This window comes from Gallus gallus, chromosome 1, assembly GCF_016699485.2.
Source record: "Gallus gallus isolate bGalGal1 chromosome 1, bGalGal1.mat.broiler.GRCg7b, whole genome shotgun sequence".
Taxonomy (NCBI): Eukaryota; Metazoa; Chordata; class Aves; order Galliformes; family Phasianidae; genus Gallus; species Gallus gallus.
This window is the reverse complement of record NC_052532.1, coordinates 154,981,574-155,005,099: the sequence shown is the minus strand read 5'-3', so window position 1 is coordinate 155,005,099 and position 23,526 is coordinate 154,981,574. Positions and strand designations below refer to the sequence as shown.

Below are 23,526 nucleotides of genomic sequence, written 5' to 3'. Positions count from 1 at the left end.
TTCTGGATGGCAGTCCTTCCTTCTGTTGTGCCAACTGCATCACTCAGCTTGGTATCATCAGCAAACTTGCTGGGCATGCACTCAATCCCATCATCTATGTCACTGATAAAGATCCCAAGGGGTCCCAAGACAGACCCCTGGGAGCCACCACTTATCACCAGCCTCCACGTGGACACAGAACTATTTACCACAACCCTCTGGCTGCTACCTTCCAACCAATTCCTTACCCACTGAGTAGTCCACCCTTTGAACCGATATCTCTCCACTTTAGAGATAAGGATGTGGTGTGGGACCACTTCAAAAGCCTTGCACAAGTCTAAATAGATAACATAATTTGTTCTTCTATGGTACACCGATATCGTCACTCCATCATAGAAGGCAACCAGATTGGTGAGGCATGATCTGCCCTTGGTGATGCCTAGTGCTAGCTGTTTTGGATCACTTGTTTGTTCCTCATGTGCCTTAACGTGCATTCCAGGAGGATGTGTTACATGGTCTTCTCAGGAACAGAGGTGAGGCAGTTTCTGTGCAAATCACACATGGTTGGTGCAGCAGGCTGTTAATTCTATTTGGTTTGTTGTTAACTGGCACTCAGGTTTTCCTGATGTTCTCCAGGGATTAATAGTCTTGGATATATTAATCGTGTGCTGTTGGGTGTGTGTGCAGAAAACATAGAGTGTATTGAGCTTGTTACAGATACACCAAGCAACTATACCTTGTGCAGGTAGACCATTGAATCAGTTCATCTGTGAGTAAACTGCAGACCATGAATGATTTGCATAGGTCAGTTAGGTCTTCAGTTCAATGGCAAAATAGCCACTAATTATAAAACTGCAGCTAGAACTGTCTTCAGTGATGTTTCCCTGCTGAATGCAGTAAGTTTACAGTGTATCTGAAGCCCTAAAACAACACTGACCCTTCAACAGTGTCAGCTTTTAACAATAGTAGATATCCTTAGGTTGTTTTCCTACTAATCAGTTTTGCTCTTTAACCTTTTTTTTTTTTCCTATGTTATAATGCTACAGTTTTGGTAGATCCACTGTAAGACTGTTTTGACTGATGAGTAAAATGTAACTTGTCGCACAGTATTGCTGCCTAGTTTAAAGTTATCTACTTCCAGAAAATTTAAATGAAATAATTTAGAATATATTTCAGGCAAGAGGAAATAATGGTGCAACATGATATATGTGTTTATGAACTTTATGGTACGTAACCTCTCCCTTTTAAAGTATCTAATTAAAGTGTGCAAATATTTTTGAGAAATATGTGTTTTTATGACCTCATGACTGTCAAAACACTTGCAATGTACATACAGGTAAGATCTGCCTGTGATAGCAGGGACATGACTTAACAATCTTTTTGTTCTTAACTTAGGTAACTATTAAATACTTTTCTGTGTTATCTACTGAAGTTTACGTACTATTTATATTACAGTTTCATCAAGTCTCTTGCTACTGCCTTTAGCAATATGACTAATATTTGTTATATTTCGTTCATTTTCCAAGATGTGGAGATAATGTGAAGTTGAATGTGCTGGGGGTTTGGTAATTATAGAATCATTCCAAATCATTTGCTGAAATTTCGATTTGTTTTGGAGCTATTTTCACAAATATAGAATCATGTGATTTCCTCATTTGAAAAGGACCCACAAGGATCACCAAGACCAACTCCTGGCTCTACAGAGGACCACCTAAAATCCAAACCCTATGTGTGAGAGCATTGTTCAAATGCTCCTTGAACTCTGTCAGCTCAGTGTCATGACCCGCTGGAGAGCCTGTTCAGTGCCCGAGCACCCTCTGGTGCAGAACTTTTTCCTGATGCAGCTCCATGCCATTCTGTAGTTTGTCACAAGGCCTCCCCTCAGCCTCCTCTGCTCCGGCCTGAACAGACCTCAGCTGCTCCTAATGCATCTTGCCCTTTGGACCCTTCATTATCTTTGTAGTCCTCCTTTGGATGCTCTCTAATAGCTTTATGTCCTTTTAATATTGTACTGCCCAAACCTGCACTTTACTGTAGAGCCTCACTGCTGTGGTTTTGTGATTTTTGTTGTAAGTATTCCACATCATAACATCATGTTAAACAGTGGGAGTTTAAGAGTTCATGTTCTGGTTCCATGGACTGCCTTTTTCAGGCATTTTGGGTTCTCGGATAGGAGGGGAGGAGCGGCATTACTGGAAGACCTGGCATGTAGAGGAAGAAAGGTGAAGCTCCTGGCAGGACACCAGCCGCTTTCCCTCTCTCTCAGTTTGCCACAGAGAAAAGCACGTGCTTCCCCTGCAGTCTACTAGTGTAAGATCTCGTATTTCGGGACACACTTTCCTCTCTCATTTCATTTGATTTTGTTGTTTTTATTACATTACCGTTCCTCCTCAGATTGTTCCCTTTTTTTTTTTTTTTTTTTTTTTTTTTTTTTTTTTGTTAGACCCATTTGCTATCTCCCTACCCTTCCTCCTCTCCCCCTCTCCTGGAGCGCATGGCCTGCAACCTGGACTGCCTTATGGGCTGGGGCTGGCCACACCATGCTGTTAAAAGGTAGGGCAGTTTTTTTTCCCTCCCTTCTTTGTCTCTTTTCTGGGTTGTTGGTTTTTTTTGTTGTTGTTGTTGTTTCTTTTTTTTATTATTTTTTTTGCCCTTGTCACGGACTCAGATCTAGAGATAACTCCGTGACAATTATTGGTGGAGGATGCAGGCAGCTATGGATCTCTGCTTAAGAGCATTGTATGGAGGACTAAGGACCATTATGTTCCTTGGAACATATTGGCTTCTTCTTATGTTCATCGTGTTTGGTGTCAGAGTTGCATATACATATAGCCAATTGAGGAATACATATAGTCAATTGAGATGGAGATATCTGCCTGGTTCCTATACATCCTGGCTAATTTAACAGGCAATATGATGTTTGGACTGGTTTCCAGGTGCTCTTCTCAGTTCCTTATGCATGTTCGGGATGCCAGCTTAGGGACTGTGTTATCAGTCTCTCTGAATGTATTCTCTGCAATAGTGTTTTACATTATGTGGAGGAAGCTTTTCCCAGAACGAGAGAATGTGGAGTGGCAGGGAATATGGAGAGGTTTAGGAAAGAGATTAAAACTGTGGGCACCCCTGGTGTCATGGGATTTTACTCTTGAACACCTGTGGGACCCTGAGAAACTAAGCGCATATTTGAGTAAGGGATGGTGCAGCTCAGAAAGATCTGAGGAGAAACGGCTTATCTGGGGCTTGGCTTGTGCTTACTGAGCTCTATATAATACTATTCTGGAGAGAGAGAGTTTCCAAATTGAGATCTGAACCAAAGGGGGAAACCTCCAAGTCAAACCCGACCGATCACAGGAAGCACCAGTATCAATGTCAGTTGCCCCTGTGGCAGGCCAGAAATGGAAATGGGCGTCTTTGTGTCTAGAACGGAAAGAAGAAGAAGCAGAAGAAGCAGCAGAGGAAGTAGAGGAAGGTCCAGGCAAGGGGCCCTCCCCAAAACCACCATCACCGAGAAAGGCAACTGAGAAAACTAAAAGACACGGAGAGGAGAGTGAGGAGGAGGGAGTCACTGTTGCCACTGTTTGTTGACCCTTGCCAACTAGGAAACACTGCCTGAGACTCAGCTATTGACAGAGGGATTAGTAGATCTTTGGACCGAGTCACCACCTTCTGGGAATGAATGTTGTGAAGGAAAGACATCTCTTCAAAGACGATCTGGAGCCTCAGATGAGAGAATGGAATACAGCTGAGAAAGGCATCCAATATTTGAGAGAAACAGCTGTGGTGGAAATGCTGTATGATCCCACGTTTGTTCCTAATAATCCACGCCAAGACCGTGATCCTGAGAGAGTGAGGAGTACACCCAGTACGTCAGAAGCTCTCAAGAACAGCACTGGAAAGGTATGCCGGTACACTAGTAGTAACATTCAATAGATACAAGGACCTAAACAGAAGACCTCCAGTTTTTGAACTGATTCTTACACTTAAAAACTTCAAACAAAAATTACCACCATCCCATGTTTCCATCTCAGCCATCTCCCAGATGACAGAAAGACTAGATAAAGTGGATAAGAGGATGGATTAAAGAAACAGGACAGCATAGTGGAGGAATTGTCCCTAATGATTAATCGTGATGAACCCATGGCAGTATCAGAAACACCTGATGAAGACCAGGATGACCAAAAGAATCTGCTGAAGGAGCTGATCAAACTGATTAAACTCTCAGCTATCAAAGGCATACACTTCCCTGCTTGAGCAAATGACATCAGTAAATCTATGTTGCATGCTGCTCTGTGGAGCTACTTACGTGAGCATGGAGAGGACATGAAGAAGTAGCATGACTAACCCACTCCTGCAGTACGAGCACAGGTGAGAGAATTACAAAACAGATCAACAACCACTGAAATTGCTCCTGTTACTGCAGGTAACCAATAGAGGGGCCCTGCCCTCAGTCAGGAGTGGGGGGGGAAGGGATAATAGAGTTTATTGGACTGTGTGGATTCGATGACATGGCACATCAGAACCACAGGAATATAAGGCACTGGTGGACACTGGTGCCCAGTGCAATCTGATGCCCTTGTGTTATAAAGGGACAGAACGGAACTGATTTATATTTCTGGAGTGACTGGGGGCTCTCAGGAATTGTCTGTGTTGGAGGCAGAAAGAAGCCTCACTGGTAAAGACTGGCAGAAGCATCCTATAGTGACTGGACAGGGGGCTCCATGCCTACTCAGTATAGATATAGTATAGTATACCTCAGAAGGGGGTATTTCAAGGATCCCAAGGGATACCGATGGGCTTTTGGAATAGCTGCTGTAGATACAGACAACATTAAGCCACTGTCTGTCTTTTCTGGCCTGCCAGAAGACCCGTCTGTTGTGGGGTTACTACAGGTAGAAGAGCAGCAGGTACCAATTGCTACAAAAACGGTACACAGACAGCAGTACCGCACCAACAGGGATTCCTTGCTCCCCATTCATAAGTTGATTTGTCAGCTAGAGAGTCAGGGAGTGATCAGCAAAACCCACTCACCTTTTAACAGCCCCATATGGCCAGTGGAGAATGGAGGCTGACGGTAGACTACCGTAGCCTGAATGAAGTCACACCCCTACTGAGCGCTGCTGTGCAAGATATGTTAGAACTCCAGTATGAACTGGAGTCGAAAGCAGCCAAATGGTATGCCACCACTGACACTGCCAATGCATTCTTCTCCATTCCGTTGGCCACAGAATGCAGGCCACAGTTTGCTTTTACCTGGAGGAGCATTCAGTACATCTCTAACCGTTTGCCCCAGGGGTAGAAACACAACCTGACCATTTGCCATGGGTTGATCCAAACCACACTGGAACAGGGCGGTGCTCCCAAGCACCTGCAGTAAACTGATGACATTGTGTGGGGCAATACAGCAGAGGAAGTTTTTAAGAAAGGAGAGCAAATAATCAAAAATTCTTCTGCGTGCTGGTTTCACTATTAAGCGAAACAAAGTGAAAGGACCTGCCCAAGAAATTCAGTTCCTAGGAGTAAAATGGCAAGATGGGCATTGTCACATCCCAGGAGATGTGATCAACAAAATCACCACTATGTCTCCACTCACTAGCAAGAGAGAGACACAGTCTTTTCTGGGTGTAGCGGGCTTTTGGAGAATGCTCATCCCAAACTATAGCCTCATAGTAAGCCCCCTCTATCAGTTGACGCGGAAGAAGAATAATTTTGTGTGGGGTCCTGCGGAGCAGCAGGCTTTTGAGCAAGTTAAGCAGGAGATAGCCCATGCCGTGGCCCTGGGGCCAGTACGGATGGGACAGGATGTAAAGAACATCCTCTACACTGTTGCTGGTGAGAAAGATCCCACTTGGAGTTTGTGGCAAAGAGCCTCAGGAGAGACACGAGGCCGACCCCTGGGATTCTGGAGTCAAGCATACAGGCAGTCAGAAGAGTGCTACACTCCAACTGAAAAGGAGATCTTAGCTGCATATGAGGGGGTTCGGGCTGCTTCTGAAGTAATCGGCACTGAAACACAGCTCCTTCTGGCACCTCGACTGCCAATGCTGAACTGGATGTTTAAAGGAAAGGCTCCCTCTACTCCCTTACTTGGAGTAAGTGGACTGTGTTCATTATGCAAGAAGCTCAGATGGGGAACCTCAGCCATCCAGGAATCCTAGAGGTGACTATGGAATGGCCTGAAGGCAAAAAGTTTGGAACATCACCGGCAGAAGAGGTGTCATGTGCTAAAGAGGCCCCACCATACAATGAACTACCAGAAAATGTAAAGAAATATGCCCTGTTCACGGATGGATTGTGTCATACTGTGGGGAAGCATCACAGATGAAAAGCTCCTGTGTGGAGCACCACACAACGAGTTGCAGAGGCCACTGAAGAAAAAGGAGAATCAAGTCAGTTCAGAGGTAAAGGCTGTCCAGCTGGCCTTAGATGTTGCTGAATGGGAGAGATGGCCAATACTTTATTCTGGCTCACGGATGGTGGCAAATGCCTTATGGGGGTGGTTACAGCAGTGGGAACAAAACAACTGGCAACAGAGGAGTAATCCTATTTGGGCTGCTGAACTGTGGAAAGATATTGCTGCTCGACCAAAAAACATGGTTGTAAAGGTGCATCACGTAGATGCCCATGTGCCCAAGAGTAGGGCTACTGAAGAATAGTAAAATAACTATCAGGCAGATCGAGCTGCCAAATTGAGGTGGCTCAAATAGACTTGGACTGGCAACATAAGAGTGAATTATTTCTAGCTCAGTGGGCCCATGAGACTTTGGGCCATCAATGAAGAGACACAACATATAAGTGGGCTAGAGACCGAGGGATGGACTTAAATATGGACACTATTGCACAGGTTATTCATGACTGTGACACATGTGCCATAATTAAACAAGCCAAGAGGATGAAACCTCTCTGGGGGAAGGGAGATGGCAAAAGTATAAATATGGGGAGGTACGGCAGGTTGATTATATCACCTTGCCACGATCTCACAATGGTGTTATGTGCTCACCATGGTGGAGGCAACCACTGGGTGGCTTGAAACATATGCAGTACCCCATGCTACCACCTGAAACACCATATTGGGTCTGGAGAAGCAAATCCTGTGGCAACGTGGCACCCCAGAAAGAACTGAATCCGATAATAGGACTAATTTCAAAAATTCACTTGTGGATATTTGGGCCAAAGAACAAGACACTGAGTGGATTTATCATATCCCCTACCACGCACCAGCCTCTGGTAAGATCAAATGCTACAACAGGTCTGTTGTGGTTTTGTGATTTTTGTTGTCAGTATACCTCATCAGAACATCATGCTGAACAGTGGGAGTTAAAGAGTTAATGTTCTGGTTCCGTGTTACCGCCTTTTTGGGTATTTTGGGCTTCCGGACGGGAGGGAAGGGGAGGAGCGGGGCGGCATCCCCATAGGACTTGGCGCGAAGAGGAAGTGAGGTGGAGCTGCGGACTGGATCTCAGCCGTTCGCTGCCTCTGGCGGTCTCAGCTCGCTGCGGAGAAAAGCACGTGCCTCTCACTGTCGTGGTTTGACTCGTACTTTGGGTACTCTTCTCTCTCTCATTTTGTTTGATTTGGTTAAATTTAGTACATTACCGTTCCTCCTCAGATCGTTGCCATTGTGTTTTCTCTTTGTTAAAACTATCTGCTAGCTCTCTGCCCTTCCCCCTCTCTCGGAGCCCCGGGCCGGCTCGCGCGGCAAGCCGTTAGTATCCCTTCCTTCTTGTTTTTTCCTTCGATCCTTTGTCTCTCTCTCCCTTTTTTTTCTTTTTTTCTTTTTTTCTTTTTTTTCCCGGGGTCTGTGTGCCCCTGTCACGGACTTGTATCTAGGGATAACTCCATGACAACTATTGGTGGAGAATGCAGGCAGCTATGGATCCCTACTTCATCTCAAGGGACACCCCACTTTCCAGTGTGTGAAGAAATCTGCTGTTCGGTAGTGAAAAAAACCCAGAGATGTCAATCTATCTTTTATGCAGTACAGCTGTCCTGCTAACCAAAGCTTCTGCAGAAATCATTGCTGAGGCATCACAGTCTCTGCACACAATCTGGGCACTTGCACCGTGTTTATTCATATAGGTTTTCCATGTAAGAAGACATTTAAGTCTCCTTGGCAGAGGAACTGGGGCCAGGGTTTTCACTCTCCACATCATCTTCTGTACCACCTGGAAGCTTGCATGGCACAGGCGTGTTAAAAACAGAGGCTTCAGTTTTACTGCCATTAGTGCCGGTATTCTCAGAAGGCATGGCGGCATTGCCAGGGAGTCTTTCCTGGGTCATCACTAGTGGCCGATCTGGGAGAGACAGAGCGCCTGCGGACCGGGCACAATATGTGAACACTAGAAGAAGCATAAGTCCTGCCAGTAATTAAAACTAGGAGGCCAGCTGTACAAACTCCTCAATCGGGACCCATATGGGTTTCCTGAAAGCAAACATTTAATGACCTAATCCGGCCTGGGGTCCAATTTACTAAAATTGATCACCAGTCCAATCATGTCCTCCTCCAGCTTTGGAAACAGCTGAAGGACAATCAAAGATTTCAAAATTACCCTAAAAAACCTAGGGTAAAATTTATAGATAGATAACCAACGACAGCATGGAACTGAGAAGATTTTATAATCTGTAGTAGGAAAAAGAAGCATCCTCAGGTGTCTGGGGCCACAATGCCTGAGCCACCAGAGACAAAAGACTTGGCCATAGCACAATTTATGGCGTGACAAGGGATGCTAGTTCCCCTATGGCCTCCAGATGAGACTGGAGGCCCTAGATGGAACTGACGATTTTTTGGTCCCGGAAGAATATTTAGGGAGTTATGATGTTGGTTGACACAGGAGCAGAAACATAAATAATCTACAGAGATCTGACTAGATTCAATGGCAATAGAGTGATGATTGGTGGTTTTGAGGGATACACCATTCCAATCGCCCAAACATGGTTGAAACTGGGGGTTGGACATCTCACCTCGGGAGTATAAATTGTCTATTGCCCCGGTCCAAGAATACATCCTGGGCATAGATTTTTTTATGGGGTCTGGCTCCAGACGACTGTGGGAGAGTTCAGACTTCAACAAAGGTGCATTAGTGTCCAGGTGGAACAGGCAATATTGAGAAGCCATGTGCAGCATGAGCCAGAATTATTAATGTAAGATAGTACAGGCTCCCAGGTAGTTAAGATGAAATATCAAGAATGGTGCAGGAATTAGAAAAAGTAGGCATTATAAGAGCTGCACATAGCCCATATAATTCCCCCATATAGCCAGTGCAGAAGTTGGATGGAACATGGAGAATGACAGTGGATTATAGAGAATGAAATAAGGTCATGCTGCCTATTCATGCAGCCATACCCAATACTGCCTCCCTAATGGACATATTGAGTAGGGAGATAAAAACCTACCATTGTGTCCTAGATTTAGCAAATGTGTTCTTCAGTATTCCAATTGCTGAAGAATCGCAAGATCAGTTTGCATTTAGATGGGGAGGCAGGCAGTGGTCCTTTCAAGTCCTGCCACAGTGGTACGTGCATTTGCCAACATATTGCTATGATCTAGTGGCGCGTGATCTGGCTAATTGGAGAAAACCTGATAATGTTAACTTGTATCATTATATTGATGTTCTCCTGTTGACATCTGACTCATTGGAGGAGGCAGTAGATTCATTACCTATCTGTAAGAAAGAGGATGGGCTATAAATCCTCAGAAGGTGCAAGATCTGGGCCTGTCTGTAAAATTCCTGGGGGTAGTTCAGTCAGGAAAGACCAAAGTACTACCCAGTGCTGTAATAGATAACGTTCAGGCATTCCCAGTCCCTACAACACCAAAGCAGCTGCAGGAGTTTTTAGGTATACTGGTGTACTGGCACTCCTTTTTATCTCATTTAGCACAGCTGCTGAGGCCACTGTACAGACTCACAAAAAAGGGGCAGCTATGGGACTGGGGGAGAATGGAACAGGACGCTTTCCAACAGGCAAAACTGGCAGTTAAACAAGCCCAGGCATTGGGTATATTTGATCCTACCCTCCCAGCCGAGTTAGATGTTCATGTCACCCAGGATGGCTTTGGCTGGGGCCTGTGGCAACGCCAGAGTTCTGTTCGGACCCCCATTGGATTCTGGTCTCAGGTCTGGCATGGAGCAGAAAGAAGACACAGTATAATTGAAAAACAGTTATTGGCTGCCTACTCTGCATTACAGGCGGTAGAGCCAGTAACCCAAACAGCTGAGATCATAGTTAAGACCACCCAGCCGATTCAGGGGTGGCTGAAAGATCTGACCCACCTTCCTAAGACAAGGGTGGCCCAAGCACAAATGGTGGCACGATGGGTTGTCTATCTCAGCCAGAGGAGTAGTCTACATCACCATTAAAAGAAGAACTTCAGAAGATCCTAGGCCTAGTGACGTATCGTAGTGATGCACCAAAGGAAACATTGGTCGCTCCACCAGAGAAGAGTCCTGTTCAGGAGGGAAAATATCCTATCCCTGAAGGTGCCTGGTACACAGATGGGTCCACCAAGGGCAACCCAAGCAAGTGGAGAGCGTTAGCATACCATCCCTCCCCCGAGACAATCTGGTTTGATGAGGGGGATGGTCAGAGCAGCCAATGGGCAGAACTGCAAGCCGTGTGGATGGTTATAACTAAGGAACCCGGTGACAGTATCCTGAATATCTGCACAGATGGCTGGGCTATGTACCGAGGGCTCGCTCTTTGGATTGCACAGTGGGCCACCTAAGAATGGACTATCCACGCCCAACCAATCTGGTGCAAAGATATGTGGTTAGACATATGGAATGCAGTTAAACACAGGATTGTACATGTCTTACCATGTTTCTGGCCACCAACCCCTACAGTCATGAGGAAATGACGAAGCGGACACACTGGCCTGAGTTCGATGGATTGAGACTTCACCATCTGAGAACATTGCCCGTTGGTTACATCAGAAGCTATGGCATGCTGGACAAAAGACAATGTGGGCAGCTGCTAAAGCATGGGGGCTGCCCATACAGCTATCTGATATTGCCGAAGCATGCTGAGACTGCGACGCTTGCTCTAAGATGACACCAAGGTCATTGCCCAAAACAACAGCCCACCTTGCTAGAGGACACAATCCTCTCCAGTGATGGCAGGTTGATTACATTGGGCCCCTCTCTCAGTCTGAGGGGGCGAGATATGCCCTGACCTGCGTCGATACTGCAAGTGGACTACTGCAGACCTATCCAGTGCCAAGAGCAAACCAGGCATATACCATCAAGGCACTTACTAAGCTGGATGTCTGCCTATGAGACACCTCAAGTCATTGAGAGTGACCAAGGGACCCATTTTACTGGTGCAATGATACAATGCTGGGCAGAAGAAAACAACATTGAGTGGCGATCCCACCTGGCATATAATGCAATGGGGGCAGGCCTTATTAAACATTATAACGGTATTCTTAAGGCTGCCCCCTGAAGACAGACTCCTAGTCCTTGCAGGGGTGGACAAAAAGACTCTATGAAACCCTGCAGAACCTGAATGAAAGACCTTGAGACAGCAGACTCAGTGCCCTGAAAATGCTACAGACAACGTGGGCCTCCCCGCTTCAGATCCAAATTACGGGCACTGATAATCAGGTTGGTAACTGACCCCAGATTGGTAATGAGAATAATCTTCTGCTCCCTGCCCCTGAGAATCTAGATCCAGGTACCCATAGAATAAAATGGCCTTGGAAGGTGCAGGTAGGACCAAAGTGGTGTGGCCTACTTGCACCTTGGGGACGATTATTGGAGATGGGAGGCTCAGTAGTCCCTCCGGTAATGGGTACACGGCCTATGGATATTGTGGTCAACACTCTGGTCTTCATTGCTAAAGGAACCCCCATCATATCCCTATGGCAGATCAGGACACCCCCTTTGGTGCCTGATACAATTCTGCAGCCGCAGACATCTGGAAAGAAGTAATGGTACAGGCAGCCGGGGCATGCCCCAGTACAAGCCAAAGTGTTGACCCAGGATAGAAATATGGCCTGTATCTTGCCCTGGAGGGCAAACCCTCCCCTCCTGGTACCCCTGAAACATCTGTATTACTCCCCGTGAGTCTTTGAGGCTGTAGAATCACTGGAAGGAACTAAATGTCATCAAAGCGTTCCAGTGTTGCTGTCAGATCATGTGCGACACTCAGTGATGGTCTGCCTGGGACTGATGGAGTACAGAATGGACCTGGACCTCATGACTACATACCTCCCATAACATCATCGAGCACTGGCCCATGAAAGAACATAAACTTTCACCAATCACTACTTGTCTTAAATTGTGTCAACATACATTGTGATGGGAAATTGTAGTAGGAAAGACTCACCCTTTAGTTAACTCAATCATTGGTTCACTCTGTGAAGGGGTGGAGTGTATGGGAACTGTTGAGTCACAGCCTGAACCTCTGACTGATCACCTGAGGTGAGCACTGAGTCAGCCGCGGGAGCACAGGTGAAAGCAATTCACCTGTGTGACTGAAAGGGGTGTAGCCTGGCTCCACCTCTCCTAGACCCCATTTAAGAGCTGAGTGCCACTGAGGAAGGATCTTTTTCTGGAGATTGCACCTGTTGGAGTTTTTTTTCTGTGAGCCTACAACGTGGTTGAGCATTTTTCCATCTGTTTCAGATTATCCTTTTCCAATGTAGTAATCTTTCTAGCTTTACGATCTGTGGATACCCATCTGACCATGCTGTTTTGTGTATTTGTTGATTATGCAACAGCATTCTGTGTATTTGGTGATTCTACAGTACTACAAGGGAATTTGATGCTGGGGGAGTGTAGTCAGTGATTCCATATATACATATATATATACTATACATATATAGATATATATATATATATGTATATAGATATGTACATATTTAATGCATGTTAATTACTGTTTTGTTTGTATATAGATATAAGTTAAGCATGATGTAGTGATGTGGAATAAAGGGTGGAATGTTGTGGTTTTGTGATCTTTTTTGTTGTCAGTATTCCACATTATCATCATGTAAAACAGTGAGAGTTAAAGAGTTAATGTTCTGGTTCTGTGAACTGCCTTTTTGGGGCATTTTGGGTTATCGGAAGGGAGTGGCATTCCCAGAGGACCTAGTGCTCAGAGGAAGAAAGGTGGAGCTCCTGGCAGGACACCAGCCACTCTCCCTCTGTTTGCCACAGAGAAAAGCACGTGCTTCCCCTGCAGTCTACTAGTGTAAGATCTCATATTTTGGGACACACTTTCCTCTCTCATTTCATTTGATTTTGTTGTTTTTAGTAAATCACCAGTCCTCCTCAGATTGTTGCTTTTTTTTTGTTTGTTTGTTTTTGTTAGACCCATCTGCTATCTCCCTACCTTTCCCCCTCACCCAGACTGCACAGCCTGCAATGTGCCCTGCCTTATGGGCTGGGGCTGGCTGCAACAAGCTGTTAAAATGTAGGGCAGTTTTTTTTCTCTCTCCCTTTGTCTCTTTTCTGTTGTTGTTTTTTTTTTTTTTCCCTGTCACAGACTCAGATTTAGAGATAACTCTGTGATACTCACCTGTAAGTTGTGGCAAATCAGCAGAGAACGGAGTAGGACAACCCCTCCCCTTGCCTTCTGGCAGTGCTGGACCTGATGCATCCTGGAGTATGGCTGGCCCTTTTGGCTGCCAGGGCACACTGCTGATTTGTATTCAGATTGCTGTCAACCAGCACCTCCATATCCCTTTCTGCATGGCTGCTCTCCAGCTCTTTTTCCCCTTGTCTATATGTATATCCTTGCACAAAATCCAGCGCTTGCTGTTGCTGAACTACATGCACTTGGTGATTGCCTAGCCCTCCCATTTGTCAAGATCTCTACAAGGCCTCTCTGCTCTCCAGGGAGTCAACAGCTCCTCTAATTCAGTATTGTCTGCAAACATACGTATGGTTCTTTGAATCTGTAGAAGCAAGTGGTTAATAACTTGTTTATATAGTTCTGCCTTCTGTAAGTATAATTTCTGGAGCTTTGTGTGGCAGAGGAATATAGGTAATGGCTGTGATTGCAAAAAGAGAGAAAAAGCCCATCTTCTAGTTAGAAAAGGACTGAGAGCTTAATGTGAGGAGACACTTTGTATAGGAAAAGACAAATCTAATGAGCCAGCAATAGACTGGATTGCTAAAGAGATGCGCTATGATGTTATTTATAGGTCAATAGAGAATGTTCAGGCATAGGTGTGACAGGAGAGTCATGGACCCCGTTGCTGGTGCAGAACAAAGACCTTTATTATATGTGCTTACAACCTTTTATACCCATGCAACAATGCCTTAGTCACATGTCTGAGCTTGTTTACTAATTTGCAAGGTCTTTTGTTCGTAATGAGTTTCTTTGTCCCATATCTCCCCCTTCTTCATCAGACTGAACAGTAAGTATTTGGTTGATTGCCTTATTAATATAAAGAATATATACCAACAAACATGCAAAAACTGAAAAACACATTAATCTACACCATCTTTCAGACCCATGGTCCCTAACTTTGATACCACTCATCAAATTAAGCTATGAGGTTTTTGAATGTAGCTTCTGCCCCACAAATGCAAAATTTTCTGAGGTAGTTGTTGTGTTGTTTGACACTGAGAGATTGGCTGCAGTATCCATACTCCAGTTGCCTCCATAGGCTTTGGTTGGGAGGATACCCAGAAGGTTGTTATAGATCTGAAGAAGCAGCAGCAGATACTGATGGTACAGTCAAGCAGGGCTTTATGACTGGCTGGAACCCATTGTGGTCCAGCACCTGTGGAAACACAAGCATTTACTCTTCCCCGAGTTATTAACGGAAATGGACCCTCTCATTGACCAGAAGCCAAATTTTTAACCATCATGAGCGCTCTCCCTAGAACGCTCGCTCTTTAATCATTTGTTGAAGTAAAATGTTGAGCTATTGGTGGTCCACTCTCATCCTGCCACCACTTCAAAAAATTTAATACATATGCTGCTTTGACTAGTTTCTCGGTTGGGGGTAGACCAGTCATTCCCCTTTTTTGTTTTAGCAGCATGGCCTTCAGCATTCTGTGGGTGCGTTTGGTAACAGCTGTGGGTGAGTGAAGATGTTTAATGCCCCAGGCTTGTAGGAAATCTCTGACCTGTGTCGAGACATAATAGGGTCAAGCCATTTGTGAAATACCTGCACCACCGCAGCTAACTCCGCTATCTGTGGAGATCCCTCTACAATACAAATATCAGACATCCATCGTATTGATTTGCGGAATCAAACTCTATAACCCAGAGTTAGGTTATAAAGCAGGTATGCGTTGATACGTGAGTGCCAGGTGCAAGGGGGATCACTCTACCTATCTTGCACACCAGTGAGCAAAAAGCATTACATATTTGTAAGCCAAGCTTATACATGCTCAACAGATTTCCTGGAACTCATCTACAAATTCATTATTTTTGTGGGAATTCTTCCTAATTATGAACACTGGAGAGTTCCATGGGCTGGTAGTAGGAATTACGTGGCCAGCTGTTAACTGGTCCTGAACCAGCTCATGCAAGTGGTGCAGCTTTTCACTACTAAGGGGCCACTGATCCACCCACACAGGATCTGACGTCTTCCATATGAGTGGTAATGTATGCTGTACCACAGAGGCCCCTATGATAAATCTGGAGTGGCATTGATTTGCATAGTGCCGACCCTTGCAGCATTAGGTGCATACCCCCGGTCCAGGCAGCCGCATGGCCCTTCTGTTTGGGCAGTTTTGGCAGAAATGACCTGACTGACAACATGCAAAGCAATTCTGAAAAATCTAATTTCATCACTGCAAACGCTGCAGCCATCATGTTGCACTGATGTTGCACAGTGCCCGCTTTATTAGAAGCGTCTATCATCTGTAAGAGGGTAGGTTTATTCAGAGGGCAGAGAACTTTCTGACAATCCTCGTTAGCATTTTCTATAGCTATCTTCTGTAGCAGTATTTCCCGTGCCCCCTCATTTTCCAGCTGCTTGTCCAGACTATCTTTCAATTTGTCAATAAACTGCATAAAAGGTTCACCTGGCTCCTGCTTTATGTCGGTAAACGAACAGTGGGGCTTACTGGCATCAGGAACCTTTAGAAAGGCACCTAGAGCTAAGTCTTTGGATTGGTCTAAACCCGCAACATTCAATTGTACTTGAGGCATTGTGGCAGCGTAATTACCTTCCCTGAGCAAGGCTTCCGTACCAATGACTCGTAAAGGGTCCCCTTTTGGTCTACCCAGATTCTCTATTCCCTTTTGTTGTGCAGTGCAGTCAGGTTCCCTTCCCAGGCTCACCAGCCTGAGGTCTAAAGGGTCACTGTCCTTATAATCGTGGTTGTTTACAGTGGCCCTCACCACAGTGGTGAGGAGCGGTGGGCTCTATTGGGATGGTGGATCCGTATGTTCCTCTAGCGATTCAAATACCCATCTCCAGGGTCCTAAGAGGTCTTTACCCACAGAGTCAGAGCACGTAGCTGCGTCCCACAGCCTCATTCCCACTTTGTCCCACGACTGTGTCATAGATAGCAGTTCCATCTACTCCTACACTACGAGAGACCCACACCAAAAGTCATCTTAAGTTGAAGCTTTCTACTTCAGCGTGGTGCTTCTGCAAAATTGTTTCCACTATTTTGCAAACCACCTCCTGCACATTTGTTATACTTCCCACTGTTCCCCGTTGCTCACCTCCGTCCCCTAGAAGCGATTCCGGCTTTGCAGCTCCGTCCTACTTCCTTTCAGCAGTTTTTGGGTCCAACTTCCTTTCAGTGGCCCTTGGGTCATGCTTATTCTCAGCACCCTTGATTTTCGCTTCCTTTCAGCATTTTTTGGGTCCCGCTTCCTTTCAGCGGCCCTAATTCCTTACCACCAGTCAGCTTGATAGCTGATTATCTCCCTAGGCTGACCCTGATACAGGGTCCATGTTCGGGGCACCATTTGTGGCAGGCGAGTCACGGACTCTGTTGCTGGTGCCTAACGAAGACCTTTATTGTATGTGCTTACAACACAACCTTTTATACCCGCAACAGCCCCTTGGTCACACATCTGAGCTTGTTTACTCATTTGCAAGGTCTTTTGTTCATAATGACTTTCTTTGTCCCACAGATAGGCATGTAACAATAGTCCTGCTTACTAGTAACAGGGGTAAAATAAAAACGACTTTAGGTAATTTACTCCATTTCACAAATGTAATGTACAGAATAGGGCACTATTTACATCAGCCCTCAGTAAGGAACTATACAAAATTCTGCATATAGCTCTTCAGACAGAAGGCAGAAAGCATTTTTTGGTACCAGCTGCATTTCTCCAATGCCAGCGCATCAGCTGTGTGGTGTCTACAACTCCCTGCCTCTCCTGGCCTCCTGTCAGCCTGGTACTCTGTCTCTGGAGTAACACTGCTCTCATTACATTCACTGCTGCTCTTGTGGGATTGTGGTTTGCCTGTGAGCTGGTACAGCATCTCTTTCCTACGCCCTGTATGCTCACTCCAGGCACAAGCACAGCTCAGCCACTGGCATCCTGCTGCTCTGAATCTGTTTACGGCAGTGAATGCTGGATGGGCCTGAGGGTCCAGATTGAGGCTATCATAAAAAGCTTTTCCAGGCATCCACCCTGTGAAATGAACGTGCAGCTTCTCTCGCAAAGCTCTCAGACCCCATGAGGACAAGCAGGCGGTAGTTCCCTTACAGTCCACTGAAGGGCCACTGTTGTGGTTGCTTCTGCTTCTTACAGCCTCTTGCTTCCCCACTGGCTGCCCGCCGGCAGTGCTCCAAGCAGAAGGCAGGAGGTAGGCACCCTGGCTACCAGCACTCCATCCATCTATATTACACTTTGCTTGATCTTAGCCAAAAGGGCAAGAAGTGACCATACATGCTTCTGAGGTGGGAGGATCTGAGGCGATTCACAGCTTTAGAAGAGAAAATGAAGCTCACTACCGGATGGAGGCACTCACTGCTACTACTGTGACCGCGCCATCGAACCGATTCCCTTTGAACCCTTTAGTCCCATCATCCTCTGTGATTACCGCAGCGTTTTCTTAAACACAGTTCTTTTCAACTCCGCATCCCTTTTCTCACGGCTTTGCCCTGCTGATGAACACGGAACCGCGGAACTGTGGGAGGGAACTTAAAGACTATCCTGTTCCAACGGCAGCTGCTGCCGCCGGGCTCCAAGCGCTCTCTGGGCGGAGGGGGCGGGAGGCGGCTGTGGAGCGGGAAGCGGCTGTGGGGCGCAGCGCCGTTAGGGCACCCCCCCGTGGCTGCCGCTCGCTGCGCAGGCTCCAGCATGAAGGAGCACGGGGCGGGGCGGGGCGGCTGAGGCACCACCCTGTGTTCCGCTGGGAGAATCCATTGCCGGGGGGAGCCGAGGGGCGGGGAGGGAGAAATCTAACGCCTGTCGTTGTGTGGGAGTATCCGCGGGAAAGCCGTTCGGCGGGTTGCGGGGCGTCTCGCTCCGCTGTTCGGCATGGCGGGCGAGCTGTGCGTGGGGGTGCGGGAGGGCTCATTTCCCCCGCGGCTCCCCCCCGCTTTCTCTCGGCTCGGTGGCGCGGCCCCGGGTCAGCGCTGAGGCGACGCGGCGCCGGGCGCTGTCAGCATCGTGCTGCCCGCCGCCATGGAGCCGCATCGCTGGCTGCCGCTGGAGGCCAACCCCGACGTGAGCGCCGCGGGAGGGGGTCTGGGGGTGGCGGCGGGGGGGAGGGTGCTGCCAGGGGGAAGGGGGACGGCGTGGTGGTGCTGGGGTTGGCCGTAGGAGTGCTGGTGGCTGGGAGTGAGTGCCAGCTCTCAAGCTCCACCGCGCTCATAACCCATCTCTGTTTCTTCTTTTTTTTCCAGGTCACCAATCAGGTAAGCGCCTTCTGCCGGAGGTAGCGCGGTTCCCCTGCGGCTCAGGCACGTCGCCTTTCATTTTCGTGTAGCAGAGGCTCCTGCCTCCCCTGCCAGAGGAGGGCTTCCGCTTTCTGGTGCCGGGCCTTCGGGAACCTCCTGGGAAACCTCGGGGTGTGTGCGGTGCGATGTGAGGACCCTTGGTAAAGGAACAGAGAACACGTGTGTTCTGCAGCGGGGAGGTGGTCGGGCTCTTAACGTAAGGTAATCCCTGATGTGGATGGGTTGAGGGTGGGTTTTACCTTTTTTTTCTTTTTATTTATTACAACATTATTATGAATTTATATACCAACTTTGGGTAGGCACATGATGGCTTTGTGGGCTAGTATGGATCTGCTTACACTGCCATTTTGCAGTCATTTTCTTCTTTGACTGATAATAAGGAATGATATATTTTACAATATTTACACTTATTCTTGACTATATCAGTGTAATTAGTTACACTTGGTTTTGCCAGCACAATAGAGTCCACCCTTGAGAAAGGTAATGTGATTTACACTTACACTTACAGTCTTTTGTGAACACGTGAAGGAAAAATACCCATGCTGTGGCCCTGCATTGCACTCAGCCTTAATTCTGAATATCTTTAACAAGCACAAAAGGTCAGATGTTGATCCCAGCAGGCTTATTGATTTTGCTGTGGATATGTTTGAGTCAAAAGATCATGAAGCTTCCAGCAGTAAGTTGACGTTCTTAGAACTAATTTTATGATTCTTATATTGTTACTGCTGTGGAGCAACTGAAGAATTTTTTAATCCTAGCCTTAAGTTAAAATTAGCAACTGTTGCTGTCAGCTTTACTTTCCTTGCTTCAGACTTTCAAAAAGTATTGAAAGTCAGGGATTAAATTCCAGTTTGGAAGAAAATAATTATGAGTAAATGCTAGAGAAATTGCAATTTTGTTCTTTTTTCCTCACCTTCCAGATGCTGATGTGAGTTAATTGTGGTACAAATAAAGTCTTATCAGCTGTACATTAGAAATCAAGGAGGAAGAGCAAATAACTTTTTCCCAAATCTTGTATAATCGTCTTGTTGCTATGTGGAAAAAATCCTACAAGAATGTTAAAGAAGCTGTTCTTTTTCTCAAAGCCTTCTTTGCTCATAGGCTTTGCATCCATGACAGATTATATCAGTTCATTGTGGAGGATCATGAATATGTGAATTTCACTTCACAAGGATTTTCTTGCTAGTATTTATCTTTAGATAAGCTAGATTTTTCTCAATGTGTTTTTCCAGCCTTAACTGAGCAACAGTTGTAGTTCCTTAGAATTTTAGACTGAGGCATATCTTCTTTTACTGGGAAGAAAAAAAGAAAAAAACTAAAGGTCTCTACTAAACAGGAGTATACTTTGCATCATTAGTCATGTTTTTTTAATCTTATTTTTATACTGGTAAACTGTATAACAACAGGGCTGTTAGTCACCAGTTATTCATATCCTGCCTGTGTTTAAAACAATAACAGTAGTAATTTGGTGTTCAAATGAAGTTACAAACACGTCTTGAAATATTCCTGTTAATTGCAAGGGCAGATTTTGTTTGGGTTTTTGGGGGGTTCAGATGGGTGTCACTTTGTACTCTATTATAGAATTCTTAAGGATGAAAATAATACGGTATATTTCTTATGGCTGTTGTTTGTGTGTCTAGAAATAAGTTAATACACACATCTGTGGACCTTTAGCCACGTGCTTCTTTGTGGGCTTTTTTCCTGCTTGTTTACTTGTATGTTTTGGATTTTTAATGTTTATTTTACTTGAGTATTAGGTTGTCCTTAGAACATACTGTTCATGTTAACGTTGGTACTGTTCTTAGGTGTGATGATGAACTCTTAAACAAAATTCCACAACTCAATGTGTGTGGATTCTTAAGTGTTACATTGTGATCAGAACTCCTTTGTATGTAAGCCCTTCTTTATGTAAATCCATTGGAATTATGTAAAGATCTAGAAATTGGCTGGTAAAGATAAATATGAATAATCTTTCTTAGCTTTAAAGATTTTCAGTGGCAGTGACTAATTTAAATATACTGCCATCTATCTCACAGAATGGCTTGGTATAGAAAGGACCTTAAAGAATAATCTGCTTTCAACCTCCTTGCCATGGGCAGGGCTGCCACTCACCTGCTCAGGCTGCCCAGGACACTTGCCAACCTGGCCTTGAGCATCTACAGGGATTGGGCATCCACAGCTTCTCTGGGCAGCTGTACCAGTGCCTCACCACCCTCTGAGTAAGAGGTTCTGCCCAACATCGAACCTAAATCTCCCTCCCTTTAGTTTAGAACCATTCCCCCTTGTCTTACTGCTATAAGAACATGTGAAAAGTTGATCCTCCTTGTGTTTATAATCTCCCTTCAAGTACTGGAAGGCTACAGTGATGTTTTCTTGGTGTCTTCTCTTCTCCAGAGGCTGAACAAGCCCAACCCCTTCAACCTTTCTTCATAGGAGAGGTGCTCCAGCCCTCTGATGATCCTTTTGGCCTTTCCCTGGACTTGCTCCAACAGCTCCACATCCTTCTTGTACTGGGGGCGCTAGACTTGGATGCCATAGTCTAGATGGGGCCTTAGGAGATCAGAGTAGAGGAGAACAATCATCTCTCACTCTGCTGGCCACCAAAAACCCTAGATTCTTCTCATTGGGATTGCTATTGATTAGTTCCCCCAGTCTGTGCACGTATTTGCGACTATTGCTTCTTGGCCATCTGGGTAGGGTTGAGTATATTGTAGTAAATGCATAATGCAGTGCTGATTTGTCACAATATGCTCTTTTTCCTCCACTTCTGCAATCTGATGGAATGGATTACAAAGTACTGTCAGTCCACCTTCAATGTAGAAGGAGTTGATCATTCAGCATTTGCAAAGCTCCAATTTGTGAACAGTGATGTCAGGAAAGCTTGGGGCTGCAAGTGACTTGTGCTGCCTTTATTCAAGAACCTCTCCTGAAAGTTCTGCTGAGGGGAATGAAGGAAAGTGGCTTTAGTCGCCCACTGCTTATAAGGTGGTATCTGCCTATCTTGTTCTCAGTTTCTTCTACCCAAAACCAAGCTAGACTGCTTACAAACATTGGGAGGGCAAAGATCAGACACAAACTGATTTCTCCATTTTAGTATGGCTTGCAATCCATGATCAGTTTCATAAGTGTAGATAAGCAGAAAAGTAGTATTGGTAGATAAATTTGTCTTTCTTGTTCTCCCATGTTCTGAGAAACATCCTTCCTTCCTAGGTAAGATACAGTGCCACCAACTCATGCCTTTGTTATAAGTTGATACTGCTAATTGACTGCAGCTGATCATGAAGCTCAAGCAGTGGCTTCAGGTAGTGCAGTTAAAGAATGCAAAGTTGACTACAGTGCAAATAAGGCTTATTTTCCAGGTCTTAGTTATCTTTCGGCATAATTTTCTGGCCTTTGGTTCTATTTTTAATCCTTCAACACTATGAGAGTAAGCTACACAAAAATTTAGTCTATGGACTTTCTTGACACCTGTGACTTTTTGGGGGAATTAAAGGTCACGAAATACAGAATGAATGACAGAAGCTGGGTACAGCCATTCTTTGTCCAGTCAGGGACTGTGTTTCTCAAGGGCATCACACAAATACAGAGATCAGTTAGTTATCTTAGGAAATGAGCTTCACTTTTCCTAGAGGGCCTTCTATTTTATGAACTGTGTTTGCAACTCTGTCACGCAAGCTTTTCCAGATGAAAACCATGCTGACTGAAATCCCTGGAAGAGCAGCACCTGCAATTCCTGAAGTGCATTGGTGGTGGTGGTGGTCCTCACTAGTGAGCTGCTGTGTTGAAGTGAAAGCACTTGTGATGTGCAGAAACTCTTTACGTGTTTTTCCCAGCATAATGTGGTTGCCTCTTATGAATCACTGACCTGATGGCTCAACCTCAGAACTCAGCCTCAGAACTTTCTGAAGCTTTTGCTCACTAAGAATGGTTTCAGAGGAAAACCGAGTCAACTGCTTAGTCTAGATTACTGTGTTAAGCGTTGAATTGCGGTCTGTGTGTTGATCTGGTCCTAGTTCAAAGGCACAGCAGTGCCTGGTCATGGTGAGTACAAAGTTTCAAACTGCTTGGTGAATTGCATTGGAAATATGTAACTTTTATTGTGAAGACAAGGAGCTCTAACTGTGAGTCAGCACAGCTTTTTTAAACACACTGAAGAAACAGTGAGAAGAATTTCCGGGGTGTATCACATTTTAAATGAAGTTGAGCTTTTTTTCACTACAGATTCAAATAATAAAAATAAAATAAAATTTAAAAATGTTATTATAACTGAGCTGTATTCCTTGAGTTTTATTGTGAGGTCCTGAAATAATGTTTCAGGATATTAAAGAACTTGCAGTACATAATGAACTTCCCAAGCAAGCTTATTATAGTGGGGCACCTGTTGTTTTGATCAGACTGTATTGTGGCCACTCTAAATGGAGAGTTGCTGGTAAAGAAGAATAAACAGAGGGTGGTGAGGTACTGGAACAGGTTGCCCAAGGAGGTTGTGGATGCCCATTTCCTGGAGGTATTCAAGGCCAGGCTGGATGTGGCTCTGGGCAGCCTGGTCTGGTGGTTGGTGACCCTGCACAAAGCAGAGAGGTTGAAACTACAGGATCATTGTGGTGCTTTTCAACCCAGGCCATCTTATGATATGAGTTATAGCTGTGTATTTGCTTTTGACCTGCAGTATGGAACTTAAGTTTCTACAGCTGTTTGTATATTGTCATTTCACTAA

At 45.4% G+C, this 23,526-nt stretch overlaps 1 protein-coding gene across 3 annotated transcripts in view; it reads left to right on the top strand.

Moving 5' to 3' along the window:
* Nucleotides 1–7,363: 7,363 nt before the first annotated feature.
* Nucleotides 7,364–23,526, top strand: part of UCHL3 (ubiquitin C-terminal hydrolase L3) — a 51,462-nt gene continuing 35,299 nt past the window's right edge. The window contains exons 1-2 of one of the 3 annotated variants that reach the window (XM_046905161.1): nt 7,364–7,521; nt 18,756–18,767. Coding sequence is in view for 1 of the 3 variants with exons in the window: in NM_204825.2 (NP_990156.2) it covers nt 18,535–18,576; nt 18,756–18,767 (54 nt within the window). In the remaining 2 variants the exon portion in view is untranslated. Of the gene's footprint in view, nt 7,522–18,481; nt 18,577–18,755; nt 18,768–18,832; nt 19,011–23,526 lie in introns of those variants that run through there. The other 2 variants (NM_204825.2, XM_015275276.4) reach the window with 2 other exon arrangements.